The sequence below is a fragment of the Cydia amplana genome, chromosome 12, assembly GCF_948474715.1.
Source record: "Cydia amplana chromosome 12, ilCydAmpl1.1, whole genome shotgun sequence".
In the NCBI taxonomy this organism is placed as follows: Eukaryota; Metazoa; Arthropoda; class Insecta; order Lepidoptera; family Tortricidae; genus Cydia; species Cydia amplana.
The window spans coordinates 15,185,114-15,212,016 of NC_086080.1; the positions used below are offsets into that span (position 1 = coordinate 15,185,114).

Consider the following 26,903-nt stretch of genomic DNA (forward strand, 5'->3'; position numbering starts at 1 on the left):
TATTAACACATTCATTAAATTGCCACCCAGCCAAACAAGACATCCGCGCCAGGCCACAAAAATGTCGTCATATAACGCTGTAGTACCACGATCCCGACTATGTGGTTGTCCGGCCTAGGTCCGAAATCTTAAAATAGGTAGACGGGTATTCGGCACTGAATGTGTTAACTCAGTCAAAGCGACTAATGACAAAAAGTCTACAGTTAATTGGGGCTTATGTACTACATGTAGGATGCCAGTTGTCAGGAGTTTATAATCATTGTGAAGCAGTCATATTTAAGACATATTTAATACTTACCGACTAGGTCCAGGCCTGCCTAACAAAAACATGTCCTGCCCAAGTGAATCTTTCTGCATCATCCATCTTAAATTTCTTAAGCTACTCTGAGACAAATACTTGAATTCAGAGTTCTCCACTGCCACTGAAATGGTAATAACACCAATAACATATAGTTTGTCAAAGGACTGTCTCATTTCAAATATACACAGAAAGAATCATACTATCTTTGTCTTACAGTAGTACTAGTACCCAAAAGAAAAGGATGAGTATAGTTTTCCTGGTTCTTACTGACTGACAAATTGGTTTGACCAACTATATCATACTTCTTGCAATTCTTGCATCATACTCTTATTAATATTGAAGTGAAGCCATATCGTTATCTGCCTATACGATTTAAAAAAATGAGGCGTATTAAATTAATGCTTAACGCCCGAGGGATACCAATTTGAAAGAGTTAAAGGAACTTTACAAAACTTTTATAGGTTATAACAACACGGAAATGAACTATCAACTTACAATATTTCCTTGGCACATATTCGATCTTCTTAGGAGTTTTAATCTCCTTACTAACATCTCCAATTGTTACTTTTCCTTCACTAGAATAGGCTCGGACAGGATTTGCTCTTAAAATCGCATTGCGACCGCTCAAAATACGAATCAAAACATCGATTCGCCTAACAGTTACTGCAGGATTGTACATGGTTATTTTGAAAAGAGGCCAACACAATTAAATAGACTGATATTTATATGTATTACGCTACGCCATGGCAGCAGAGAATGGACTTTGTTTAATATAAATATTAAATATAATTCGCCATAAAATCTGCGAGTCCAAAGTCTCTAAGTAGGTCACGTCACTTCAAATCAAAGTGACATTGTTGACATTTCACAGCTGATTGGAAAACTGTTCCGTACATTGTTTTTCACACCGGAAAGTTTATAAAAATATTCAATTTTAAATTCGTGTTGCATTGCATATATATAGCTGGTCAACCAAATCTTGTCAGTAAATAGGAACCAAAAAAACTATACTCATCCTTGTCTTTTGGGTGCTAGTACTAGTGTAAGATAAAGATAGTATGAATATCTCTATGTTTAAAATCGAACAGTCCTTTGACACACTATTTCTATATACTCTGGCACATCCACTTTTTCAGTATTTTTTTAAAAAGGCGGACAATTTAATATATGTAGGCGCGATGATTTAAATTAGAATTTCGCGCTGTTTCCTATTGGCAATGGGTGTTTTGAGTAGTAGTGATTATATTCTCATAAGTTATTTATTTGCGAAATATAGGGTATATGGTATACAATACATAGGGGATGTTACATTTCATAGTTAAGTGAGCCAAGCTACCTCTCTTTGGTACCTATAATATTTTGGGGACTGAAGGCCTAGCACATGATTGGTGCGACAGTATCTCGTGGCGAGATAGACTACCCGTCTTTTTCTAACTATAATAATAAAAGAGGGACTACCCCTATCTCGCCGCGAGATACTGTCGCGCCAGTTAGGTATGTGCTAGCCCAAGGAAGGAAGTTTTTTTCAGTATAACCGTTCGTCATGCAGACCATGGTCAAATATTGAAAAACACCCTGTATAAAAATACAGGGTGTTTTTCAATATTTGACCATGGTCTGCATGACGAACGGTTATACTGAAAAAGTTTCATTACCATTTTATTGGCTTTGCTGACGACCATGAAATTGTATCTCCGTATTCAGCCTTCCGCTATATAAGGTGATACATATAATATATATTATACTCTGTATATGTAAGATTTATGTATCAACGACATCTACGTCCTGAGGAACGACAGACAAGAGGGATGTACAGATGGGTGTGGTTAATTTTGTAGCTTTAATAAAACCAGTAATATTATAATATAAAGGAGGATATAATGTTGCTTCTTTATCTGTAATACTATCAATTAACCAGATAAACAAATCAAATAGGTACTGAGAAACATCAGATTAGAATAACACTAATTACACTTCTAACTATAATTTAAAAATGCATCTAACCAAATTTATAAACTATAACAAATATAAAATATAAAACTGTTTATAAAAGAACACTAGAAATAATTGAGATATAGGGTCATTGCGCTAGTTTTCGTCCACTTGACGAAAATGAATACTTATTAAAGTTATAAACTTACATTCGTGCACAAGTTTGGACTTATTACAATCCTTAATGTCTAAACAATATATCTATCTAGATAAAAATGATATTTTGCAAGAAGCAAATTCAAAATGAAATAATTTACTTATTTGCTAATCCGTCAAGTGGACGCAAAACTAGAGCATGGGCGGAAACTAGCGCAAAGACCATAATGCTTAAATAAATGTAATCCAAAATATACAGTACAACCTGCACAACAACAAGATACCAACAACATTTATTATACATACATAGATACTTAAGTCCTAAACTCATACCTTACCTACCTGACCTTCCCTCAACTCCTTCGTCCTTTAACCTCCTGGTTATAATATGTTCGAACATATACTTGGTCAACCAGATCTTGACAGTAGAAAAAGGCGGCAAATTTGAAAAATGTAGGCGCGACGGGAAATCGTCCCATAGAAAATTTGAATTTCGCGCCTTTTTTACTGACAAGATTTGGTTGACCAGCTATATATTATGTATAAGTATCTTTAACCTTGTTAAAGGCCCACCATACAACATTTTCCTATTTTTAATTTAACCTTGTAAAGTGTCATTCTGTGGAACTTGCTAACTTGTTGCTAACTATGTAAACAAAACTCACTAGTAAATTCATATTTTTTGACAGTTTCAACGTGTGACGGTTTAATAAGTTCCATAGAATGACACTTTATAAGTGGAATAAATTTCGTTTGTTTGAGAAAGAATTGAAACAAATAATGCAACTTTATTTGATTAATGAAAGTTTCTAAGTTCTAACTACATAGATTGAAACGAAGTGTACCTACAGTCGCCATCAGATATATCAGCGCGGCGGATATATCTCTATTGTCAAGGCGCTACAGTGCATGTTCAGATAATTTTGAGCACCTCGGCCGCTCCGATATATCTGATGGTGACTGTACCTTACGAGGATATTATTTTATTTTATTTATTCCGATGCTTCTTCGTCCATCGGCTCAATTTTAACGCTAACAAAATCAGTCGGCTCCAATTCATCTGGGTCTTTCTTTTCAGTTTTTATAATCACTGTACTTATTTCTTCCGGCACATTTTCATTCTCATTATCATCAGAATCTTTGCCATCATTATCATCTTCATCATTCGTATCATCATCATCATCATTATTTGTATTTTGATTACCAGTTAATTTATCAGTGAGTGTAACAAAATCGCCCATTAGTATATCGTTCATGGTTTTTTTAGGTGGTCCGAATATTTTGGTCATAGCCTCGTCGTCTAGACCTAGATTGCAGTCTCGGGGGTCTATGCGTTTGAAGTAGTCTTTGATGTTTATGTCTGTGCCCTTCAGGCCGTGGCGTTTTCTGAGGTGTTTGACGACTGAACGCTTCACGGCGTAGGATTTAGGGCAACATTTACACTGGAAGTAAAAATTAATGATATAAGAGTAGGTACGTTAAGTACGGTAAGGTAAGGAACAAATACTATAGCGAAACCATGATACACATCGACCTGGGGCCCGTTTCTCAAAAGCTTGTAACTTGTATTACAAGCTGATGTCACTTTTTGACAGCTTTTGTTAGAAAGGGACTTCCAATTGTATTACAAGTTACAAGCTTTTGAGAAACGGGCCCCTGGCTTCATGTTTTAAGTCTAATGAGGTAGACCATGACATAAAGTTTGCCAAAACTCTATACCACCAGACCAGACACCACCAGACACCAGACTACATCCTTAAAGTAATATGAACTAATCATCAATGGTGAATAACAATTTTACTGCAGTAGAGTAATAAATGTCTTTGCCTCGGCCGACAATTCCACGTGATCTGGGGCCCGTTTCTCAAAAGCTTGTAACTTGTGTACAAGCGGATTTCACAAGTTACAAGCTATTGAGAAACAGGTTACAAGTTGTGTTACAAGTTACAAGCTATTGAGAAACAGGCCCCAGAGGCTTTCTTATTTACTGGCCGAGTTGTATACTTTTCTGACGGAGCCGGAAAGCGGCAACTTCGCTTAGCGCTGCGTACAGAAAAATAAAACAACGGCCGCAGAATCGATATTCACACAGCGTACGTGAGCAGCCTGTAGCTTAATGTAAAGTATAGAGTTTACATAGGTAAAGGGTACAAGGACGAGATTAAATTATGCTTACCCGGAAAGTATTAAGGCCACCGTGAGTGACCACGTGGTGCCGCAAACCGGCCATGCTGGTCAAATTCTTGTCACACAGCGGACAAGGGAATGAAGTACTAGTGTGTGAAGTGCGACCATGAAGTAGCAATGATGTAAGTTAAAGTAAACTCATTGTAGAGGCAATAAGAGTCAGATTCGAGTATCCTTACCCGGAAAGTATTAAGGCCACCGTGTGTGACCGCGTGGTGCCGCAAACCGGCCTTGCTGGTCAAATTCTTGTCACACAGCGGACAAGGGAATGAAGTACTAGTGTGTGAAGTGCGACCATGAAGTAGCAATGATGTAAGTTAAAGTAAACTCATTGTAGAGGCAATAAGAGTCAGATTCGAGTATCCTTACCCGGAAAGTATTAAGGCCACCGTGAGTGACCACGTGGTGCCGCAAACCGGCCATGCTGGTCAAATTCGTGTCACACAGCGGACAAGGGAATGAAGTACTAGTGTGTGAAGTGCGACCACGAAGTAGCAATGATGTAAGTTAAGGTAAACTCATTGTAGAGGCAATAAGAGTCAGATTCGAGTATCCTTACCCGGAAAGTATTAAGGCCACCGTGAGTGACCACGTGGTGCCGCAAACCGGCCATGCTGGTCAAATTCGTGTCACACAGCGGACAAGGGAATGAAGTACTAGTGTGTGAAGTGCGACCATGAAGTAGCAATGATGTACGTTAAAGTAAACTCATTGTAGAGGCAATAAGAGTCAGATTCGAGTATCCTTACCCGGAAAGTATTAAGGCCACCGTGAGTGACCACGTGGTGCCGCAAACCGGCCATGCTGGTCAAATTCGTGTCACACAGCGGACAAGGGAATGAAGTACTAGTGTGTGAAGTGCGACCATGAAGTAGTAATGCGACCATGAAGATGTAAGTTAATGTAAACTCATTGTAGAGGCAATAAGAGTCAGATTCGAGTATCCTTACCCGGAAAGTATTGAGGCCACCGTGTGTGACCACGTGGTGCCGCAAACCGGCCATGCTGGTCAAATTCTTGTCACACAGCGGACAAGGGAATGAAGTACTAGTGTGTGAAGTGCGGAGGTGACGCAGCATGTAACGCTCATCTTGGTATTTCCTTTCTGTAATAAAAGAAGTGTCTTGTAATTCGAGATGTCAGAGACCTTGCCAAGACGACAATGGTTTGCGCTGCGAACTCGAAACGCTATCTGTCTCTCTATTGCACGAATATGGAAAATAGATAGAGAGACAGAAAGTGTTTCGTTGTCGTAGCGCAAACGATTATCATCTTGGCTAGCCTCCAGAACCCTTTAGACGCATAAAACCACAAACGCGAAATACCAATCCCAGGTTTTTTGGTATTTTGCGGACTTCTAAAAAATATTACGCAAAACGCCAACTACGCATAATACCACAAACGCGAAATACCAACCTGACGTGTTGTGGTGTTTGGCGATTTTATTTATTACGCAATATACCGAACACTTACAATACCACAAACGCGAAATACCAACTGGAACTTGTAAAATATAATATTTACAATCGAAGTATAATACCTTTTATCAACAACAGCCATTCGTTATCTAAAGAGGTTTCATTTTATAAGGACCTACTTGTCTAGATAATTAAAACTAATGTCAAAGCTATAACTATAAATAGTTTTAATACATAAGATTTCGAACCTATGGTTTCCAAAACGGCCGACTTATTTTGAAACTGTAGCCTACAGACGGCAAGGCGGACATGCATCTAGTTGGTATTTCGCGTATCGTGTTAGTTGGCATTTCCTGTGATAGGTGGTATTCCGCATACATGGTATTTAGCGTGATTTGTGTTTTGCGTAATTTCATGTTGGCGTTATGCGTAGTTGGTGTTTTGCGTAGTTGGTGTTTCGCTTAAGTGGTTTTTTGCGTAGAGTTGGTGATTCGCGTTTGTGGTTTTATGCGTCTAAAGGTCCAGAACAGTTGTAAGGCGACGAAAAAACGTTCCAAGTGATATCGCTCGTAACATGCCGGTAGAGTGAAAGTTAATTCTGCATACACTTTGCAATGACAAAGTGTGGATATGTCAGCATAAGAGTACGAAAATAAAACGTATGTTATGGCACTGCCACACTTCGTTGGGTCAAAAAAAATCATTAATTTCGGACGATTCAATCCATAGTTAAAGTCAGTGCAAAGTTAGCTTGGTCTGACTACATCTGTGAAAAACGAACGTGGTCGACTTCGCGCAATATCGCTCTGGGCGTTTTTTTCGTGCCCTTATAAGAAAACAATAGTTTTAGAATCAGCGAGAATAACGTAACATTCAGAAAAGTGAAATAAAAAATATATGGGGCATTATCTTTGAAAAGGGACCTTATTGTCGATGGCGCTTACGCCACACAGCGGCGTGCGGCGTTGTATTTATATCGGAGCATCGTTAATAATGGCGTAAGCGCCATCGACAATAAGGTCCCATATGTTAACCTTTAAATGCATAGTGATACATTTATACACACAACATAAACATCAAATGTTATGCATTATTAAACAAATTCTATTTGTTCTTGTATATTATTTCAATAGTAAAACTAATAAATTTTCCGAATTATTACATAAATTTACGCAGTATTTTAATTTATAAAAGTTACATTTGTTTATAGACGAAATGTCGGAAAACTTGGAAAAACCTGGAAGTTGATGATTTTTAGTATGTGATTTTGGGCAGATTTTTCGGGGTTTGTAATTATTTTATATTTACAAATTTTATCATAGGAACATCACAAATAGTGTACCTTTCTGTTGGCAGTTAAGATTTTTCCTATACCCCTTACTAATAGCTATATATTTCCAAAAATATGATTTAGACTATGCAACTTTTAACACTGATTTCTCAGTGAAAATCGATGATATAATTTTTTCTACTATTTTTCCTAGAAACGGCAAACAATTATGTGATATATATATTAATTTCGGGCAAAACGAAAAAATCATGTATTTAAGGGTTAAGAAACCTACGTACCACAGAGAGGGCACTGAACCGCTCCTTTCTTCTTGGCCTCGTGTATTTTCATGTGCTCGCGTAAGGAACAAGCGCTAGTGAACAGTTTCGAACAGATGGTACACGTCTCCAAGTCTGTAATAAATCATTTACACTTTACTTTTAAGGGCACCCCACACTAGCGTCTTTTGAGCGTCGGCGTCTAGTCAGCGCTGTGGAAAATGGCGTCGCTGCGCAGTTGCGCCAACGTTGCGTCGTGCAGCAGCGATAGAGTAGACTAGACGCCGACGCTCGGGGGACGCTAGTGTGGGGCCTGTATGTTTTTAAATTTAATTAATAATCAAATTTGAATATTCTTAATAAAATCATAAAATTGTTGGTGTATGTGATGTTACACATTACGATTTACGAGTATGGGCGAAAAAAACATTTTTTTATCTATATTTTAATTGATTCCATTGTGTTGTCAAAATTAGTCAACCTTTCCAATATAATTTTGGTAACACAATGGAATTAATAATATCCAACAAATTTGGTATTCACTCTAATATTATTAATTTATTATACCACTTACTTTCCCCAGTATGTTTTCTTATGTGATAGGTGAGCTTAGACTTCTGAACGAACGTCTGTCCGCAATAGATGCAAGCGTATGACGTATCCTTGGAATGTGTCCTGTAATAGACAAACGTTATAAACTTTTTTGTCTAAAAAATTACAGAAATTTCACCTATAAGACAACTTATAAATAGATAACTTAAAGTAATTACAAGTTACGCAATAAGCAATTACTTATGACAGTGTTTAACAATAAACAGTTGCATTTGGATTTAAAGTAATGATTAAAACACAAGAAGAACTAAGAATCGACCCTAATGGTCTTAGCATAAGGTTTGTATCTGAAATTCCAACAGGGCTTAGTAGTAAATAGGTACAGTCAGCAGCAGAAGTTGCTAAGCGGGCGAGGCGTTCATAATTACCGTGACGCGCTCTTATTCTCTTAACAGTAAAGTCGCGCTCGCGTCTGGATGATTTTGAACACTGCTGCTGCTGACTGTACCTAGTCTTACCTAGAGTGTGAGTTACAAGCCCCCTTATCCGAGAACGTTCTCGGGCAATGTTGGCACGCGTACGGTCTCTCCCCTGTGTGTCTCCGCTCGTGTCGGAGCATGTTCGAACGTTGCACGAAACGCATGGGGCAGTAGGAGCAGGCATGACGGGGGCCTTCGTGGATCTGCAGGTGCTCGCGGAAGGAGTCACGTTTCTAGATACAGTTTTATAAACGTAAGTTACCAATTTTATCTTTTTGTTAATGGGATCCGTAATAAAAAAAAAAGCCTATAAAATGATCCAGTTAAAATATTTCTTGGTATGGTATGGCCGAAGCACAAAGCCATTACAGAAAACTGCAACTAAGATCGGTCGATCAATTTTGGAAATCGAAACACCAATAAGCTAACAATATAAATGGTAAAAAGGAATGGTCCTAGAAATGACCCTTGGGGCACTCTGCACAGTAAGAATAGAACTGAAGACTGTTGTTATAACATTTCCGTCGCGTAGTTTGAATCATTGAGGGTGTCCAGTTAGGTAACTTCTAAACGAGGAATTCAGATATTGTATGTGACAGTCGTAAAATGCCAGTTTGGACTATAAAAGCATAGTGTTGATAGTATCAAAGGCTTTGGAGAAATCTAGGAGTACCAGCATTACGATGGTTGTCCGTATCATCGTCCACACTGTTAACTGTCCAAGTGTAAACCCTATTACTAAGAAATAAGGTTCGAAATTGTAGCTGTATATTTACCGCAAATACTTTAGAGCAGTAGGTGCAAGTAAAGCTCTGCTTGATGGGGGAATGTTCTTGCTTGTGCATGTATAGAGATGACTTGTATTGGAACGATTTGCCACATTCTGCGCATTCGAATGGATGGCGGCCGGGATGACGGATCAGGTAGTGCAGTTTTCTGAGGACAAATATTTTATTTGTTAATCACGGGCGTTAGAACGACTGATGTTTTCAGGTCAATCAGGTCTTTATTAAACTTTCTCTATTATCTTTTCGCATAAGATTACGAATATCGGTAGACAACGACTGAAAAAGGAGATACTGGCTTTCTCCATATCCTCCGTCAAAATAGCCGACGCAAAAATTCTTACAAGGTTTTCACTGGTTTAATATTTCGGATTCCTTTGATATTACTGAGACACCTTTACCAGTCAAGGCATCATGAAATTCTAAAGACACTTCGTCAAAAACGTGTCCAAAGAAGCTATGGGAAGCAAAACGTATTAAAGGTAAAAAAAGCGGCCAAGTGCGAGTCGGACTCGCCCATGAAGGGTTCCGTATTTAGGCGATTTATGACGTATATAAAAAAACTACTTACTAGATCTCGTTCAAACCAATTTTCGGTGGAAGTTTACATGGTAATGTACATCATATATTTTTTTTAGTTTTATCATTCTGTTATTTTAGAAGTTACGGGGGGGGGGACACACATTTTACCACTTTGGAAGTGTCTCTCGCGCAAACTATTCAGTTTAGAAAAAAATGATATTAGAAACCTCAATATCATTTTTGAAGACCTATCCATAGATACCCCACACGTATGGGTTTGATGAAAAAAAAAATTTTGAGTTTCAGTTCGAAGTATGGGGAACCCCAAAAATTTATTGTTTTTTTTCTATTTTTGTGTGAAAATCTTAATGCGGTTCACAGAATACATCTACTTACCAAGTTTCAACAGTATAGTTCTTATAGTTTCGGAGAAAAGTGGCTGTGACATACGGACGGACAGACAGACGGACAGACGGACAGACAGACAGACAGACATGACGAATCTATAAGGGTTCCGTTTTTTGCCATTTGGCTACGGAACCCTAAAAAGTGAAGATGTATGCGAAAAATGTTTTATTTTGTCCTTTTGGAAAATTATATTTTTCTGCAAATATACAATCGTATGTGTGCATAGAGTCGAGTTTAGCTCACCTCTCATCCAGCGTATGCATGACCAGTCAGTCAGTTTACTCTTGAACCTGCCTGGGTCATATTCAAGCGCCACCTATATCTATGTTATGAATTTAACTCGTCCAAGAACATGCCATCTTAAACCTGAGTCAAACCATTCTCGACCTTCTTTATAAGACATAGAGTTTGAGTTAAACAGCGTATGATTGCCCGGACGCAAGGATAATGTTGCGTCATATGACTATAGACTCTATCACTACGATATACAGTCTAGTTTAGTTTAGGCCTACCATTATAGGCCTTATTTATATTTTTAGAGTCGATATAAGCTCACCTCTCGTCCAGCGTGTGCATGACCTCCCTGCACAGTTTGCACTTGAACTTGCCCGGGCCATGGACTTGCGCCATATGACTATAGATAGAGTCTATCTCTACGGTATAGAGTCGAGTTTAGCTCACCTCTCATCCAGCGTGTGCATGACCTCCCTGCACAGTTTGCACTTGAACTTGCCCGGGCCATGGACCTGCGCCATATGGGCGCCGAGGGCGCGAGTGCTAACAAAGTCGCGCTCGCAAATAGTGCAGGTGGCGGGGCGCTGCGGCCGCGCTGTGGGGTCGTGGACCGACTGCGGATAGAAATAAGGGCGAGTTTCGTTTAAGCATGTAGTACGTATATTTGTATAAGTTCATTGACCATAGAAAAAAATACGTGACACAGTTACAGATAACACAGATACTATTATAGTTTTACAAGAAGAGCTAATTAGTATATCTCTATATGCAAAACATAAAACGATTAGACTGCCAGATACTTTTATAGTGTAGAAAACTAGTAGAGGGTGCCAGATTTTATTGGCGCTTTGTTTTATCATCGACTAATGGATCCTGACTACAAAAGAGACAGAACATTAAAATAAATTAAACGGCACAAACAATTCGTAATACATTTAATTGTATAAACTTACCCTCAAATGAAATTTGAACGACTTTCTGTGACTCAGCGGGCGGTACTGGCAAGAATCCAATGAACAGAAGACCTTCCTCGCGTCCGGATGTTTGTCCTCAAAGTGTGTCCTCATCTCCTCAATACTGGGACGGACGATGCAGCACACACTGCACTTTAGCATGTATGTGGGGGAGTCGGGGCTGTGGTGCTTTTCCATGTAGTGGTGGATGTAGAAAACCTGCAATATAAAGTTTTGTACAGGTGCCTTATCAGAACAAGCATGGTGCTCAAAAATATCTAATTCTAAACATCCACTTAAAATTTTTAATAATAGAGGTTTTGTTCAAATATTTGTGGACACCTTGGCTATTCCAAAATATCTGATGGTTACTGTAAAAGTGGACTTGAGATGTTTCGGAAAACAGAACTATGTGATAGTAACACAATCAAGATAAAGTGTGTACAAAAATCGAATGATTTTTGCAGTCGGGGTACATTTATGTTATGTTTATGTTATCATGGACCTTGTCCATGATAGTACTAAAACTGCTGATCTTTTTCTAATATAATACTTAAGGATAGAATAGAATCGAATATAATACATTTATTCGTAAGCACACAAACGAGACAATACATAATATAAAAGAAAACATAAAATAAGATTGAAGTGCCACGATATGGCCTCATCTCAGCATGTTGCTGGTGGCTTCCAGCGCTGATCTTCCGATGAGACGTACTTTAATTTGTCGCCCAGATAACTAGGCCACATTTTCAACCAACTTAAAGCTGGGATTCAAAATATATATATATTTTACTTGTCATACTCTAGTTTAGTTGATATTTTACACATATAGTAAAGCAAAAAGTATACAATGATTGAATTGATACGAAAAATAAAAAAAGAGTCATTTTATTTTTATTAAGCAGTGTCAGTATAAAATATTTACTAAATACCTTGTCACTGAATGTTTCCGAGCAATCCTCGCATTTGTAAAACTGATCCGTATACTGATTGAAATGTGTACGAACTTCATGCGTCTCTCTATCAGTCTCATTCCAGAACAGCGTTGAACAATACTTGCATTTGAAGCCCAAATGCGGACTAAAACAGTTGTCAAACTCCATTGACTCCCAGTGTTCATTTAGATGTTTCCTTGTGTCTTCTCTATTGTCAAATTCTTTGTCACAAAACTGACAGATCCACAGATCCTCAAAATCACCTAGCTCCTCAGTTACATGACTGTCCAACTCCATCTGGCTTTCAAATGTAGCTGTGCACACCCTGCATGAAAATATTGGTGCTACCTTCATAAAATGATTTTTAATCATGTGAGTCATAAAAGCCTGCATATTATCATACTTATTCTTACAAAGTGAGCAGATTATATCACTTGGAAGATCAGGTTTTGCTGTAGCATAGTCTATGTCAGAAACTTCAGGAACCAAATTGGAGTTTATGTCATTTAAAGTTCGGTTTACATATTCAAAGTAGCATTTTTGTAAGATTATTAGCTCTGTTAACGTAATATCAAAGTCTTCGTCACCTTTATAAACATTTCCAATGTCGTTCGCATCTCTGACTTTCTTTATCTTTCCTTTAGGCTTTTCTTCGCTAGGTGTTTCCGTTTCCTCCGTTTCACTAATGGCTTCCTGTTTTATTTCTGGTATGAGCACTTTAAATAGATCTGACTCATTGTCACTATGATCTTCATTGATATTTTCATCGGTATTTTTCTGTAGGTCTACGTAACCAACTCTACTTTGATCTTTAAGTTGGTCATCAATGAACTGCGGACTAACATCAGCTCCGCTTATAACAAAAGGTAGATCTCTACCGGAGAGTATGCTACTTAGACATTTGAGAGTGTAATGGTGGTAGCCCATGTAATGATTAAAGAACATTGTGCTTAGATTGTTTGATTTAGAGCACAGTAAGCAAAGGAATTTGTTACTGCCTTCATACTCAAATTCCCAAAGTGTGTCCTCATCTTTGCAAGACAAGTTGGAGACACTGTGCTTCTGTATCAAGTGTGTGTTGTACTGGTCATCATCAGGTACTCGGAAATGGCACAGTCGGCAGTGGACCAGGTTGTGCTCCGCACTGAAGTGCTGACGAAGCTCGACTTCGGTATCAAAGTTCTTTACACACTGTGAGCAGGGCCAGGGCACATGGAACTTGAGGTGGGCCTGCCAGGCTTCTCTGTCTGGTACAAAATATCTGTAAATTCAGATATAACTATTATTTTAAAAGTATCAAAACTATGGTAATTATGAAAAAACCTTATTAAATGTATATTTCTATTATTTCTGTTCACAGTTACAAACTATAAAACTTTTAGAGTATTATTAGATTCTGTTTACATTGGCTATGGGCACAGATTATATAATAGTTCTTACGAACAGATACTTATCTCTCAAAGAAAACGCAAATACCTACCGTTTTAATACCTACACTAAAATACAATGGAATGACCTTCAACGCGCCGCCGCGCACCGCGCAACGCTAGGGTTGCCGACGCTTAGAAATGATTTACTAATATAAGATACCTACCTACTTAGGTAGGTACAAATATAAGTTTTAATTGTCAAACTAACATTAGAACTGGTCATATAAAAGCATAGCGTAAAATAACCATGAGCAAGATAAGTTGCAATAAATATTCCGTTTATGTGTTTCATTCCGACGAGTGACTGTGAGACATTTTAAAAGGTCATATCTCCCTGCAGTAAACGCAGTGTTTACGCCGTTTTATAAACCGCGCAATGAATCAATAATCCAATACCACCTAAGTAGCTTGTAGCTTGCAACCACAATTGAAACTATCGTAAAAATAAAACCAAAAGTACTTGTATTGAGAATGTCTACCTACTTTTCCTATCTATCGGAAGGGCAAAAACGGTATTTTTTATTAGTTTTGTTGTTTCTGCATTCATCCACACTACAAGTAGTGTTATTTATTCATTGGTTCAAGACATTTCTTTCGCATACATTTAAGCATATTCGAGCGCGCGGCGACGCGACGTGCGTGCGTGAGCGCGCGTGGCAACCAACTGGCTTGCTTTTCTACCGTGGACGGGAACGAATTCGTAGGTATAAAAACGAACCGCGCGGAGAGCTCCATAGGCCTGCTATGGGCTTGTTGAGAAAATCTGAACAGATATGGGGGGGACACATCAATTGTCATATAACTTACCTGCATATGCCACAATAGTCTTTCTTATGATTCAATACATAGTGTAAAATCATTTTGCCTCTATTTATAAACCAATCCGGGCAAAGCAAACAACTGTATGGTCCGGTTGGATTAAGATCTTTTAAATATAGCCAGACATCCATAGGCCTTTCCACGACCGGTGGGGAGATCACAGCCTTCAGAGCACGGTTGATCTTAATCGTCATAGCATTCATTTTCTTTTGAGGAAAGGTTTTCTTCTTCTTTTTCTTGGCCGGTTCGTCTTTGCAGAGTTCAATTGTAACTTCGGAATATTTCTCCGGATTTAGCTTTTTAGCAGCCGCTATACTGGCGAGTGGCTCATCATCGGACTCGTCTGAAGCCATGGCTTAAGTTGATAAGTTAACTTGTGACGAAAACCGTGGGTAAACTACAATAAACATAAACAAGAACAGTATAATTTAGAATAGGATTTTCTGTGATTCGATTTCTGCAGTCAAATTGACGTGTTGACACTGTTGACATTTGTAGGGATGCATCTCAAAAAAAATATCGATAATTCCAAAGCCGGTCTACACTTTCATCAACAGATACAGAATTCAAAATGATTTTAAATTATTCGCACTAAATGAAATTAAAAAATGCGCAGTTTATTAACAATCAAGTTAGTTCATATTAATCATTAAAATCACAACTGAAATTGTTATTTTGCACTATAAACATGATAGTGTACTAAATGTATCTGTGCCTTATAAATAGACAAGAAATATCATTTTTTTTATTATCACATTCCGTTTCTCAGAATATTTTAATTAATTAAATTGTACAAGCTTAAAAAACCTGTAAGTTTCTAATTGTTCTATGATGATTATGAGAGATTAAATTGTTTTGTTGCGATTAAATAGATGGAAATATGGATACACAATACTTACATACATATGTTTCAATTGTTTACAATAAATATTGTGCGTGTAACGAAAAAATTTAAAGAAATCGGACCGTGGCAGCCATTTTATAGAAAAAACATTGTCTATGGACAAGAGCCAAAGAAAGGCGAAGCTAAACAAAAGGGTAGCATGTATATAGCGTTTACTAAATTATTAGTAAAATATGCAGTAATATTGACTTAAAAGACTTGTTTTTATCATACAATCAAGTGAACATTTCAGTTACGATGCCAGTGTATCATTTAAGCTCGTAAAATGAGGTTCAAAGCATCGTGTAATGGTGGCCATTAGGAGCAATAATTATGTATATTGGCATACTTACTGTTTTACGGACCATCAAATTTACGTTCAAAATGGAACTGTGAATCGTGTTGCAAAAGTTTTATCTGAACGGGATGTAATCGGACATTAATCAGTGAACTGTGAATGGGGTAAGAGCGAGGAGTGTAAATATTGTGTGCCGCGCGAATCATGGCCCAGAACCAGGGGGAGGTTCAAGTCGGTACAGCGAACCAACCCGTGAAGGATAAGGATATTTACGCGTGCTTGCCTGATATGCGAGTGCATGGCCCGCTGGGCCCAGACGAACCCTGTCCTGGCGGCGAAGAGCTTCGATGGCTGCCTGCGCAGTCCACTGATCGTGATCTGGTGATGTACTTGAGAGCTGCTCGGTCTATGGCAGCGTTCGCTGGTATGTGCGACGGCGGCTCTCCCGACGACGGCTGTGTGGCAGCCAGCAGAGACGATACCACTATTAATGCCCTCGACGTTCTCCACGACTCTGGTTATGATCCTAGTCGCGCGTTACAAGCCCTAGTGAAGTGCCCAGTGCCCAAGGGAATCGAAAAAAAGTGGTCGGAAGAAGAGACAAAGAGATTTGTGAAAGGTATTCGCCAATTTGGCAAAAACTTTTTCAAAATAAAGAAGGACCTTTTACCCCATAAAGACACTGCCGAGTTAGTTGAGTTTTACTATTTGTGGAAAAAGACTCCTGGTGCTAGTAGTAACAGGCCTCATAGGAGAAGAGTTCGCCAGTGTTCACTGCGGAGGGTGCGTAATACCAGAAATTCTCGTGCTGGGACTCCTAAAGAGCAAGCCCCTGAAGTGGCTCCTACAGTCCCAGATACTAACGGTTCTAGGCCATCTCCTAATACTAAAGAAGGAGGCGAGATGAGTTCAGTAACAGAAGATGAAAATTCAGAAGAGGACAGTGATTCCCGCGATGCTGGAGATTTGGCTAAAGCTGACAATGGCAGAACTGAGAATCCTGATGAATCACCCAGCAGAATGAGAACTAGGAATAAGTCCAAAGAACAGACAACACCAAATGGTAAGAAAGGACAAGATGAGAGTGACAATGACACTAAATCCAAGAAGGCCAAACCTAACACCCAAAGTACAAACAACAATGTTCCAGACAAAGTTCCTTCCTCTCCTGTTAGCAAAGAAACTAAAAAGAAACCTGTGGCTAATGGTAAAGTTGATGCATCTAAAGTCAAGAAGCGTCTTCCAGATGATTCATCAAAATTAGAAAGTATATTGGATGGTGATGTACAAATGAAAAAGAAAAAGGCTGCCGATCCACCTGAGAGTCCATCTGAGAGCCTCACTAATGACAGTTTCTCAGCCATGGATGAGACTGAAAATGTGGAACCAGAGCCTGAAGCTTGCGACTTTAGTTTCCATAAGACTGATAAGGAAAATACTGAACAAAATAAGGAAATTTTGCCTGAACAACCACCAAAGCCAGCTGACTCACAAGTTAAAACTGAAGTTAAAAGTGAGGAACATGCTATTAAAGCTGAAAAAGATCCTCTACCACCTGTGTTCAAACCTGCTGAAAAAGAAGCAATGAAAGAAGCTCTGGATCTTAAAACTGATACTAACATTCCAAAGGAACCAGACACAATGGAGATGAAACCTCTTCCTCTGCAAGGTGCAATGTTCCCTAAGACAGAGCTAATTATACCAAAAGTCACACCAATGACAACTGAAGCTATGGATAAAATTAAAATTAAGGAGGAAATTGATACAGAGGAACAACCTCATAACTTACAGAAGGAAGAATTCCAGAAGGATCCTCTTCCACATAACTTTCCTGGTCATCCTGTCAGCCAGCCAAACAAGCCTCTCAATTTGGAAAACACAAACTTCTTTGTCAAAGACAGCCATATTTACAATCCAAAGATTGCACATAACATCAAGATTGAAGGTGTGCCAAGCAATATATTTAATCCTATGAACATTACAAAAGACAGTTCTATTATAAGGAGTGCCAAGGACTTCTCCACAGGTATGCCACCCTTTTATCCTCCAGGTATCAACTATGCCAGTGATCCTAACAAGCATAATCCTCATCTTAATCCATTAAAGACTGTCATAAAGTTAGAACCGAGGGATGAAGCAAATGAACTGAAAAACCAGAACACCCCTGAAATATTTACAGCAACAATATCTAGTGGGAGTAAGGTGGACTCGCCTAATGCACCTAGGCTTGATTCTCTTCAACAAATAAGTCCATCCCCAACACATGCGCGCGGTTCGTCACCACCGCCTATGGAACATCCTACAACAACCAACACAGAGCCAATTTCTCCAGCAAATTCACAAGAAAACAAAGAATCTGATATTGATGACAAACAACCTACTGATTTGAAAACGCAACCAAAGCATGATAGTCAAATGGCTGGACTAAGACCTCCAATATTCCCACCACCAGCCCGTCCTGAGAATCTTGGAGTCAGGCCAACAGAACCACCAAGCACTCCAGTATCAGGGCAGAGTATGCCTCCACCACTGAGTCAACCATCAATAACTGGTTTGTTACCTCCTGGACCATTAATCTCAGTTGGAAGTGGATCAAATGTAGGCCCTTATGGCTTCATGCCTACCCCATTATATGGACACCCTGGACATCCAGGTCACCCAGGACACCCAGGCCACCTAGGTCTTCCTGGACACCCAGGACATCCTGGTTTAGACAAGCCAGGTTCCATGCCACCTTTGATACAACCTGTGCCATCACATGGAATCCCTGGAAGCATTATACCACCACCGACAAATAATCCTAATGATCCATCAATGCCACAGGACTTGAAAATTAAGCAGGAAGTTCCAGACAACATGCCAGCTAATTTGTCTACGCAGGGTGTTTCTGATCCTCTTCAGTCACTCAAAGACGTAAAGGTGCCAGGTTATCCAATTGGAAGTGCCATTGCACAGCATTTAAGCTCGGAGAGAGACAGAGAATCTATCTCAAGTGTAGAAAACAACAGTAGACCTCCCAGCCAGCCTGCAAATGAAAGCTCAAATCTTTCAAGTGGGTTCCTTGGACCCAGAATAGAAAGTATAAAGAAGGAACCAGATTTTTTACATCAACCACATCTGCCACCTGTGACTGCAAGCCAAAGCAGTGGTCCAGATTCAGCAAATGCTCTACCGCCAGTAAAAAGCCCGCATACTCCTACGCCCATCAAAAGCCAACCTGGTCACAATGGTACCCCAGGACATCCTCATCCATCTTCGACTACGTCGCCGTTCTCCAGGCACATGACGAGTCCATCGCAACCGAGACAGATTTCTGCTTCACCAGTGCAACCTCACACCCCAGTGTCACATTCGGCGTTGAACCTTATGAACCCAACGCCGTTGTCAATTCCGTCGACGATGCCCGGCCCGATTATGCACTCGGGTCACCAAGGGGGTCCACCGCATCCATTCGCTTCTCCCTTACATCATCCTCATCACCCCTTGCTACATACTTCTATTTTCCAGCTGTCTGCTGCGGCAGCGGCCCACGCTATGCATCCTTATTATCCTCACCCACATCCTGGCTACTCAATGCCATATCCATATCCTTATGGACCCTTGGCTCAACCTCACCCAATCCCGCCAATGCATCCTGCAGTCAGCGCCCCAGGCAGGCATGACCCAGTAAAACCTTCAACAATAGAATCTACGACAATGCTAAGTTCACATCATAGCACCAGTTCATCAGTTACAACAAGATCTCTGAGAGAAATATCAGAAAGTACGGAGGACCCTAGAAATCCAAATGCAACTACAGAGAGGCATCAATTGCACGAAACTACCATGACACAGCATCATTCTACAAGTCATCACAGTGCTGTGCACACGAGTACTGAAAAACAGCCGAATCACGCTGGAGGTGGCTTGAACCATACGTTATCTATATCACATTCTACATCAAGTAGCTCATCTCAGTCTATACAACACAAAATCAACACACAACAGAAACCGAGCTCACATTCAAGCTCTCCTCACCACCTCTCGGCCAGCGTTTCCCAATCTACCAGTTCGTCGTCAAGCTTGAATGTGTCAAATAATCACACCCATCACCATTCACATCACTTGGCGCAGCACCATCCCGAGCGGCTATCTCCGGCGGACTCTATGTTACTACGGCATCATCCAAAAATGCTTCCAGGTAATCCCAATCACCTTATGATTCAACCACCTTCCATGGGCCATCCCATGGGACTAGGATTACCTCCAGGACCGGGCCCTAGCTCCATCGAGAGCTTACGACTTCATGCCCAAGCTGCGGCCGGTCTGCAAGTGGGCCACGGCAGAGCGGGATCTCCGCATCAACTGCCACATGGCCACCCACATTTACGCGGCCCACCAAGGCCCATGCCTGATGAGAACCCAGAGCTGAAACTCGAAACACAATCCCAACCAGAAGACGAAGAAATACCGAGTCCTGCGCTTATACGTGAGGGCCCAACTCCCGACCCGAAGATTGAAGACACCGAGTGTCACAGGTCACAATCGGCCATATTCTTGAGACATTGGAACAGAGGAGATTACAACTCTTGCACAAGAACTGATTTAATATTTAAACCAGTGCCAGAATCGAAGTTGGCCAGGAAACGCGAAGAAAGGCTGAGAAAGCAAGCCGAGAGAGATCGAGAGGAAAGAGAAAAGATTGCTCAACAGGCGCATAGGAAGATAGCGACGCCGGAGAAACCCGATACGAAACCTCCTTCTAGAGGTGCCATTGAAACTATAACTTCCCCTTACGACCGCTTCCCGCGACCACCCGGATACCCGGACACGCCCGCGCTCAGGCAGCTGTCGGAGTACGCCCGTCCACACGCCGGTTTCAGCCCAGGGAACCCCCTGCCGCGACACTGCATGGATCCGATGCTGCAGTACCAGCTCAGCTCGATCTACAGTGCCGCCGGAGCGAGGGAGCGGCTAGAGTTAGAACACCTCGAAAGAGAAAAACGGGATCGAGAGATACGAGAGTTGAGGGAGCGCGAACTGAACGACAGACTGAAGGAGGAATTGCTCAAAAACAACGTCGGGCCGAGAGGACTCGACCCGCACTGGCTGGAGATGCACAGGCGATACGGGATGCCGCCGCCGCCGCCGCAGGGCGCGATACCGGTCCAGTTCGGGCTGTACCCGCCGGGGCACGGGCCGGGCGCGCTGTCGCAGCTGGAGCGCGAGCGGCTGGAGCGGCTCGGCATCCCGCCGGCCGGGGCGCCCGGCGCGCCGCAGGCCGTGCCCGTGTCCGGCGCGCCGCCGCACCACCCGCACCACCCGCATCCCGGCGTCGCGGCCGCGCAGCTGGAGGCGGCCGAGCGCCTGGCGCTGGCCGCCGACCCCATGGTGCGGCTGCAGATGGCCGGCATCAACCCCGAGTACCACGCGCACACGCACGCCCACACGCACGCGCACTCCCACACGCACCTGCACCTGCACCCGGGGCAGCAGGCAGCGCAGGCGCAGCAGGAGGCGATGGGGCTGGGGCCGTACCGGCCGCTGCCGCACCCGGACCTGCTGGGGCGGCCGTACGCGGAGCAGCTGGCGCAGCAGGCGGCGGCGCACGAGCAGCTGCAGCGGCAGCTGCTGATGGAGCGCGAGCGCGGCTTCCTGCACCCCGCGCACCACGAGGACTTCATGCGCCAGCAGCGCGAGCGCGAGCTGAAGGTGCGCGCGCTCGAGGAGGCGGCGAGAGCCTCGCGCCCGTAGGACGCCGCGCCGCGCCTCAGGCGCGACGACGCCGTAGTCTTGGTTGAGTGAAGTGCGGTGACCCTCGTTAAGTGCGCTAGTGGTGATTAAGTATAATGTAAATTACTATTGTTGCGAAGTGTTCACGTGGTAGTTTTATCGAGAACATAAATTAAATACGAGCGAGTTTTTCATGTAATGTGTGACGATACTTGTAATTGAACTAATAATAATTATGTAACTTAAGTATTTAAGTTTTTATAATATTTTTATAGATGCATGGTCATGTAGTACGCTTATTTTCCATGCTCAAATTATTTCTTAACTACTAGTCATAATTAAAATTTTATTCATGGAAGACTATCAATGAGTCAACACTTTTTTTACATAGATGACCTTATTTTCTAGTTTAAATTATTGTTTTATAATACATTTTAATAATGGTACAGATTCACCGAGGGTGCTGGCTAGCATTCATGTGTATGGTAATTACATTTGATGTAAATTACATTATTTTATAATTATGACGTTATACATTAATAATAAATGGTAATATTTAAATTATGACAGAGTAGGGACTGTGACTTGCCTTTCAAATCAACTTGCCTTTTTAAGTAATTGACCTGTAGAGAAGTTATCTTTCTTACTCTGTTAAATCCTAAGACTAAACGTAGTCTCTATCGCCCTTAAATTATTTACAATATTTTTATCCTATACATAAATTATTATTTCATGTAAGAATTGTAACTAGCTCTCAATAAAGATGTAAGTAATAAGTAAATGTAAGTCCGTAAAAAGCGCAATCTATCTGCACAAAAGGACAGTAAGCAGCATGCAGTCAGTATAAAACTTACTCACATCACATATCAATTATAAGGTTGAAATTCTCTTGAAAGAAATTGTAAATAATTGATATGAAGCCTTCAATTGTTGAAAATGTCCAAATCGATTGCAATATTTCTATAAATATGACTAATGAACAGTTGTTTAAAAGATATTTAGTGTTCATATTTGCAAATAATGTTTCTCTTACTTAATTGTGATAGATATATACTTCTATCATATTTTGATAGAGAAATCTATTGAGTGATTATTTCCTTTATTGGTATAATCGCTCAGCGCATAAATGCCCAATGTAATATTTTAATTATACAGTCGTATCATGTCTATAGTTCATACATCCTGTTTTGTTGATCCACACATATTTTTCTAACTTATTGATATAAAACATATTCTGTTTGCTAAAAGTTCATTAATTAAAAATAAACTGTTTGGTTCTTTAAATTTTAGTTCCAAAAAGAAGTACAAATATATTTTCTAAAAGTAATATTTATTGTAATTAGTGCATATAATTTGTACGAATTGCAAAGTCTCAACATTCACTTTAACCTTTTAACCGCCAGCAATTTTTGATCAAGCGTGCTCGTGTCGCCACCGACAGTAATTGTACCACGCAGAGTAAGGTTGGCATAGTTACGGGAGTTATAAATGTGCTGTAAAAACCAAATCAGATCTTTGTCTTATTTATCAGACTGTGGCGAAATGAGCTGGATATGTAATGTCTTATATATCAGACTCTGGCGGTTAAAGGGTTAATACGATGTAAACTATCATTAATTTTGCATGTAGTTGCTTTGGAATCAATAATGTTAAGAATTAAAAATCATACATTAAGAATCGTAAGTTTCACCCAATGTACACATTTAGTGACTATTGCACTAAAATTGTAAAATAAATTCCCTTTGTAATAAATAGACCCTGTTAGTGAGGTAAATTGAAATTAATGGCATATTCTAGAGTTTTCAATTCACGATGTCGCTTGGTAGCTATTATTTTGGTAATGCCATAGTAACATTCTGATGTTGAAAAGATGAAAAATGAGTATTATTTTTAGAGACAAATTATATCTTAATTAATTTAAGAGGTTGAGTGTCGGTTTAAAAACTTCATTTATTTAGACAATAAGGTTAAATGGATGTCTTAGTGCTTTTGTGTAAATTTTTTTGAATAATATATGTGAAAAAATTCAATTTCGTTTTTGATTTTTATGTAGCTGTATCCTCGGGCGTAACGATGAAAATACCTTCATACACGAAGTTAACTGGCCTTTAAAACTTATTGCAATGAATAAATGGTTAGTTAGTTAGTACCTTGTCTGTTAAGATAAGGAGCACTTTGGTAATTAAACTCTGAGATTAAGAGGCATAATTGGCAACTTCAACGTTATTTTAAAGCAGGAGTCGTGACTTTCGTTTACTTTCGTTCAAAAGGGTCTTTAGTACGTTTATAGCCAATAATTGGGTAGTTTACCCTACACGCGTGACCACCGGACCAACATGCTTTTATGGGACATTAGATTATACGAGGGGTATTCAAAATATTCTCGGTATGAGAATGAAAACAAACAAGTACGAAAAGTTTGATATTTTTATTTTTCAATGTACTCCCCCCCTATGTTCATACACTTAAAAGATCGATCAATTATTTTTTTTAATCCTGCATAAAAATATTTTTTATCTTTGGTGTAAAAATGCTCCTCCACTGCCGCCTTCAATGCTTCATCATCGGAAAATTTATTTCCACGCAGATCCTTTTTAAGATTGGGGAACAAAAAGAAGTCGCTGGGGGCTAAGTCCGGACTATACGGTGGGTGAGTAACAGTTTCAAACCCACATTCAACAATAGCTGCCTTGGCAATATGAGCAGTATGGACGGGGGCGTTGTCATGCAGAAGCATAACACCTTTGGTTAACTTTCCTCGCCTCTTTTCTTTGATTGCATCCTTTAATTGACGTAGAATGTTAGCGTAGTACTGTCCTGTGATATTTACACCTTTTTCTTTATAATCGATCAGTAATACTCCTTCACAATCCCAAAATATCGTGGCCATGACCTTGCCAGCTGAAGGGATGACCTTGAACTTCTTGGGATGAGCTGAACCCTTAATGTGCCACTGCATGGACTCTTGTTTACTCTCTGGGTCATAATGATGAACCCAGGTTTCATCTCCAGTAACTATTCTTTGCAGCACCTCATCAGGATTTTCACCGCACAGGTCAATAAAATCGGAACAACAAGCTACACGCATGTCTTTTTGAAGCCGAGTCAGCATTCGCGGAACCCATCTTGCACTTACTTTTGACATATTAAGATGGTCATGGATAATATCATGTACGGTACCAATAGAGAGATTGGTTACTTGTGCTATAGATTTTACCTTCACTCGACCATCTTCCAATATAAGTTTTTCCACTTTATCAATATTTTCTTGTGAAGTAGCTACTACAGGCCGGCCAGGTCTAGGGTCGTCTTCAACACTCTCCCTTCCACGTTTAAACTCGCTTGACCACTTTTGAATGGTAGATAAAGAAGGAGCAGACTCACGGTAAACACAATCCATTTCCTCTTTTATGGTTTTTTGATTTTTACCATGTTTTGTCAAGAATTTTATCACGCATCGATGTTCTAATTTAGTTAACATTGTCAATTCCCACATGATGTTCATGTTTGTTCAGCAATTGCAGAAAAACAAAAGAACATCTCGGTTCGAATTATACTTTTTTTTAATGTCAATGAATAAACCTTAGCGGCCAGTAACGAAAGAAATTTTAGAAGAGGTTGTAAGATATCAATACCGAGAATATTTTGAACGCCCCTCGTAGAAGCAGATGTTTTAAAATCTTAATAAGAATAATAACACTTACATAAAATATACCCTAAGCCCTAAGCTACAAGTTTATCTATATATATAAATGCAAGTGTCCTGACTGACTGACTGACTGACTGACTGACTGACTGACTGATTCATCAACGCAGAGCCGAAACTACAAAAGCTAGAAAGTTGAAATTTGCACACTAGGTTGAATTTATAAAGTGTACAAGAGATAAGAAGCGATTTTGAAAAATTCAACCCCTAAGGGGGTTAATAAGGGGATGAAAGGTTGTATGGGGTTCAAGTTTTAGTTTAAGCTAGGAATTGGAAACTTTGTGAAAATGTATTATATTAAAAAACAAGAAAACTAATTTCAGCGTTTTAGAAAATTCATCCCCCAAGGTGGTGAAAAAGGGGTTGAAAGTTTGTATGGAGATCAAATATTTCTGTGAGCGTGGAACTTGAAACTTTGTATATGGGTATATTATTATAAGACAGGAAAAGTAATTTCAGCGTTTTTGAAAATTCATCCCCTAACAGGGTTAAAAAGGGGCTGAAAGTTTGAATCCATTACAAATGCTTTGAAACTTTTTAGAAAGGCATAATAGCCGATTACAAAAAAAAGTAATTGCGACGTTTTAGGAAATTCAACCCCTAAGGGGGTAAAAAAGGGGATGAAACTTTGTCTTAGGGTGCAAATTTTATTTTAAGCTAGGACCTTGAAACTTTGCAAAAAGGTATTAAATTAAAAAATAAGAAAACTAATTTCAGCGTTTTTAAAAATTCATCCCCTGAGGTGGTGAAAAAGGGGTTGAAAGTTTATAGGGAGATCAAATATTATTGAGAGTGCGGGGCTTGAGTCTTTGTATAAAGCCATATTATTAAAACTTAAGAATAGTAATTTCAGCGTTTTTAAAAATTCATCCCTAAAAAGGGTTAAAAAGGGGATGAAAGGTTGTATGGGGTTCAAGATTTATTTTAAGCTAGGAATTTGAAACTTTGTGAAAATGTATTATATTAAAAAATAAGAAAACTTATTTCAGCGTTTTCGAAAATTCATCCTCCAAGGTGGTGAAAAAGGGGTTGAAAATTTGTATGGAGATCAAATATTTTTGTGAGTGTGTGACTTTAAACTTTGTATATGGGTATATTATTATAAGACAGGAAAAGTAATTTCAGCGTTTTTAAAAATTCATCCCCTAACAGGGTTAAAAAGGGGTTGAAAGTTTGAATCCATTACAAATGCTTTGAAACTTTTTAGAAAGGCATAATAGCCGATTGCAAAAAAAAGGAATTGGGACGTTTTAGGAAATTCAACCCCTAAGGGGGTAAAAAAGGGGATGAAACTATGTTTTGGACTGCAAATTTTATTTTAAGCTAGGACCTTGAAACTTCGCAAATAGGTATTAAATTAAAAAACAACAAAACAAATTTCAGTGTTTTTAAAAATTCATCCCCCGAGGTGGTGAAAAAGGGGTTGAAAGTTTGTACGGGGATCAAATATTTTTTAGAGTGCGGGACTTGAATCTTTGTATAAAGCCATATTATTAATTCTCAATGAAAGTAATTTCAGCGTTTTCAAAAATTCATCCCTTAAAAGGGTTAAAAAGGGGTTGAAAGATTGTATAGGGTTTAAATTTTATTTTAAGCTACGAATTTGTAACTTCGTAAAAAGTTATTACATTAAAAGAGAAGA

The 26,903-nt window shown here is 39.7% G+C and overlaps 3 protein-coding genes across 3 annotated transcripts in view; 1 reads left to right on the forward strand and 2 right to left on the reverse strand.

Moving 5' to 3' along the window:
• Positions 1 to 1,150, reverse strand: part of LOC134653111 (von Willebrand factor A domain-containing protein 8) — a 50,946-nt gene extending 49,796 nt beyond the window's left edge. The window contains exons 1-2 of the mRNA XM_063508418.1: positions 797 to 1,150; positions 299 to 422 (exon numbers count right to left, since the gene is read on the reverse strand). Of these exons, the coding sequence (XP_063364488.1) occupies positions 299 to 422; positions 797 to 980 (308 nt within the window). The 5' untranslated portion in view covers positions 981 to 1,150. The remainder of the gene's footprint in view (positions 1 to 298; positions 423 to 796) is intronic.
• A 2,198-nt stretch (positions 1,151 to 3,348) lies between these two features.
• LOC134653096 (zinc finger protein 761-like) lies at positions 3,349 to 15,087 on the reverse strand. Its single transcript, XM_063508395.1, has 10 exons — positions 14,651 to 15,087; positions 12,411 to 13,674; positions 11,476 to 11,694; positions 10,970 to 11,136; positions 9,350 to 9,509; positions 8,613 to 8,806; positions 8,117 to 8,217; positions 7,564 to 7,677; positions 5,527 to 5,681; positions 3,349 to 3,831 (listed from the first exon to the last, which is right to left on the reverse strand). Exons 1-10 carry the CDS (start codon positions 15,013 to 15,015, stop codon positions 3,382 to 3,384), a joined length of 3,189 nt encoding a protein of 1,062 aa, XP_063364465.1. The 5' UTR covers positions 15,016 to 15,087; the 3' UTR covers positions 3,349 to 3,381.
• A 573-nt stretch (positions 15,088 to 15,660) lies between these two features.
• On the forward strand, positions 15,661 to 22,392 carry LOC134653097 (arginine-glutamic acid dipeptide repeats protein-like). The gene has a single exon (XM_063508396.1). The coding sequence runs from the start codon at positions 16,048 to 16,050 to the stop codon at positions 21,574 to 21,576; it is 5,529 nt and encodes a 1,842-aa protein (XP_063364466.1). The 5' UTR covers positions 15,661 to 16,047; the 3' UTR covers positions 21,577 to 22,392.
• The last annotated feature ends 4,511 nt before the right edge of the window (positions 22,393 to 26,903 follow it).

Bases quoted from the DNA above. Each gene is read 5' to 3' on its own strand.
- LOC134653096 (XM_063508395.1), bottom strand. From the start codon at position 15,015: ATGGCTTCAGACGAGTCCGATGATGAGCCACTCGCCAGTATAGCGGCT. The intron at 11,137-11,475 runs GTAAGTTTATAC...TTCTATCCGCAG, and splicing joins CGTTCAAATTTCATTTGAGG to TCGGTCCACGACCCCACAGC. The intron at 7,678-8,116 runs GTAAGTGGTATA...GATTTATTACAG, and splicing joins AAGAAAACATACTGGGGAAA to ACTTGGAGACGTGTACCATC.
- LOC134653097 (XM_063508396.1), top strand. From the start codon at position 16,048: ATGGCCCAGAACCAGGGGGAGGTTCAAGTCGGTACAGCGAACCAACCC.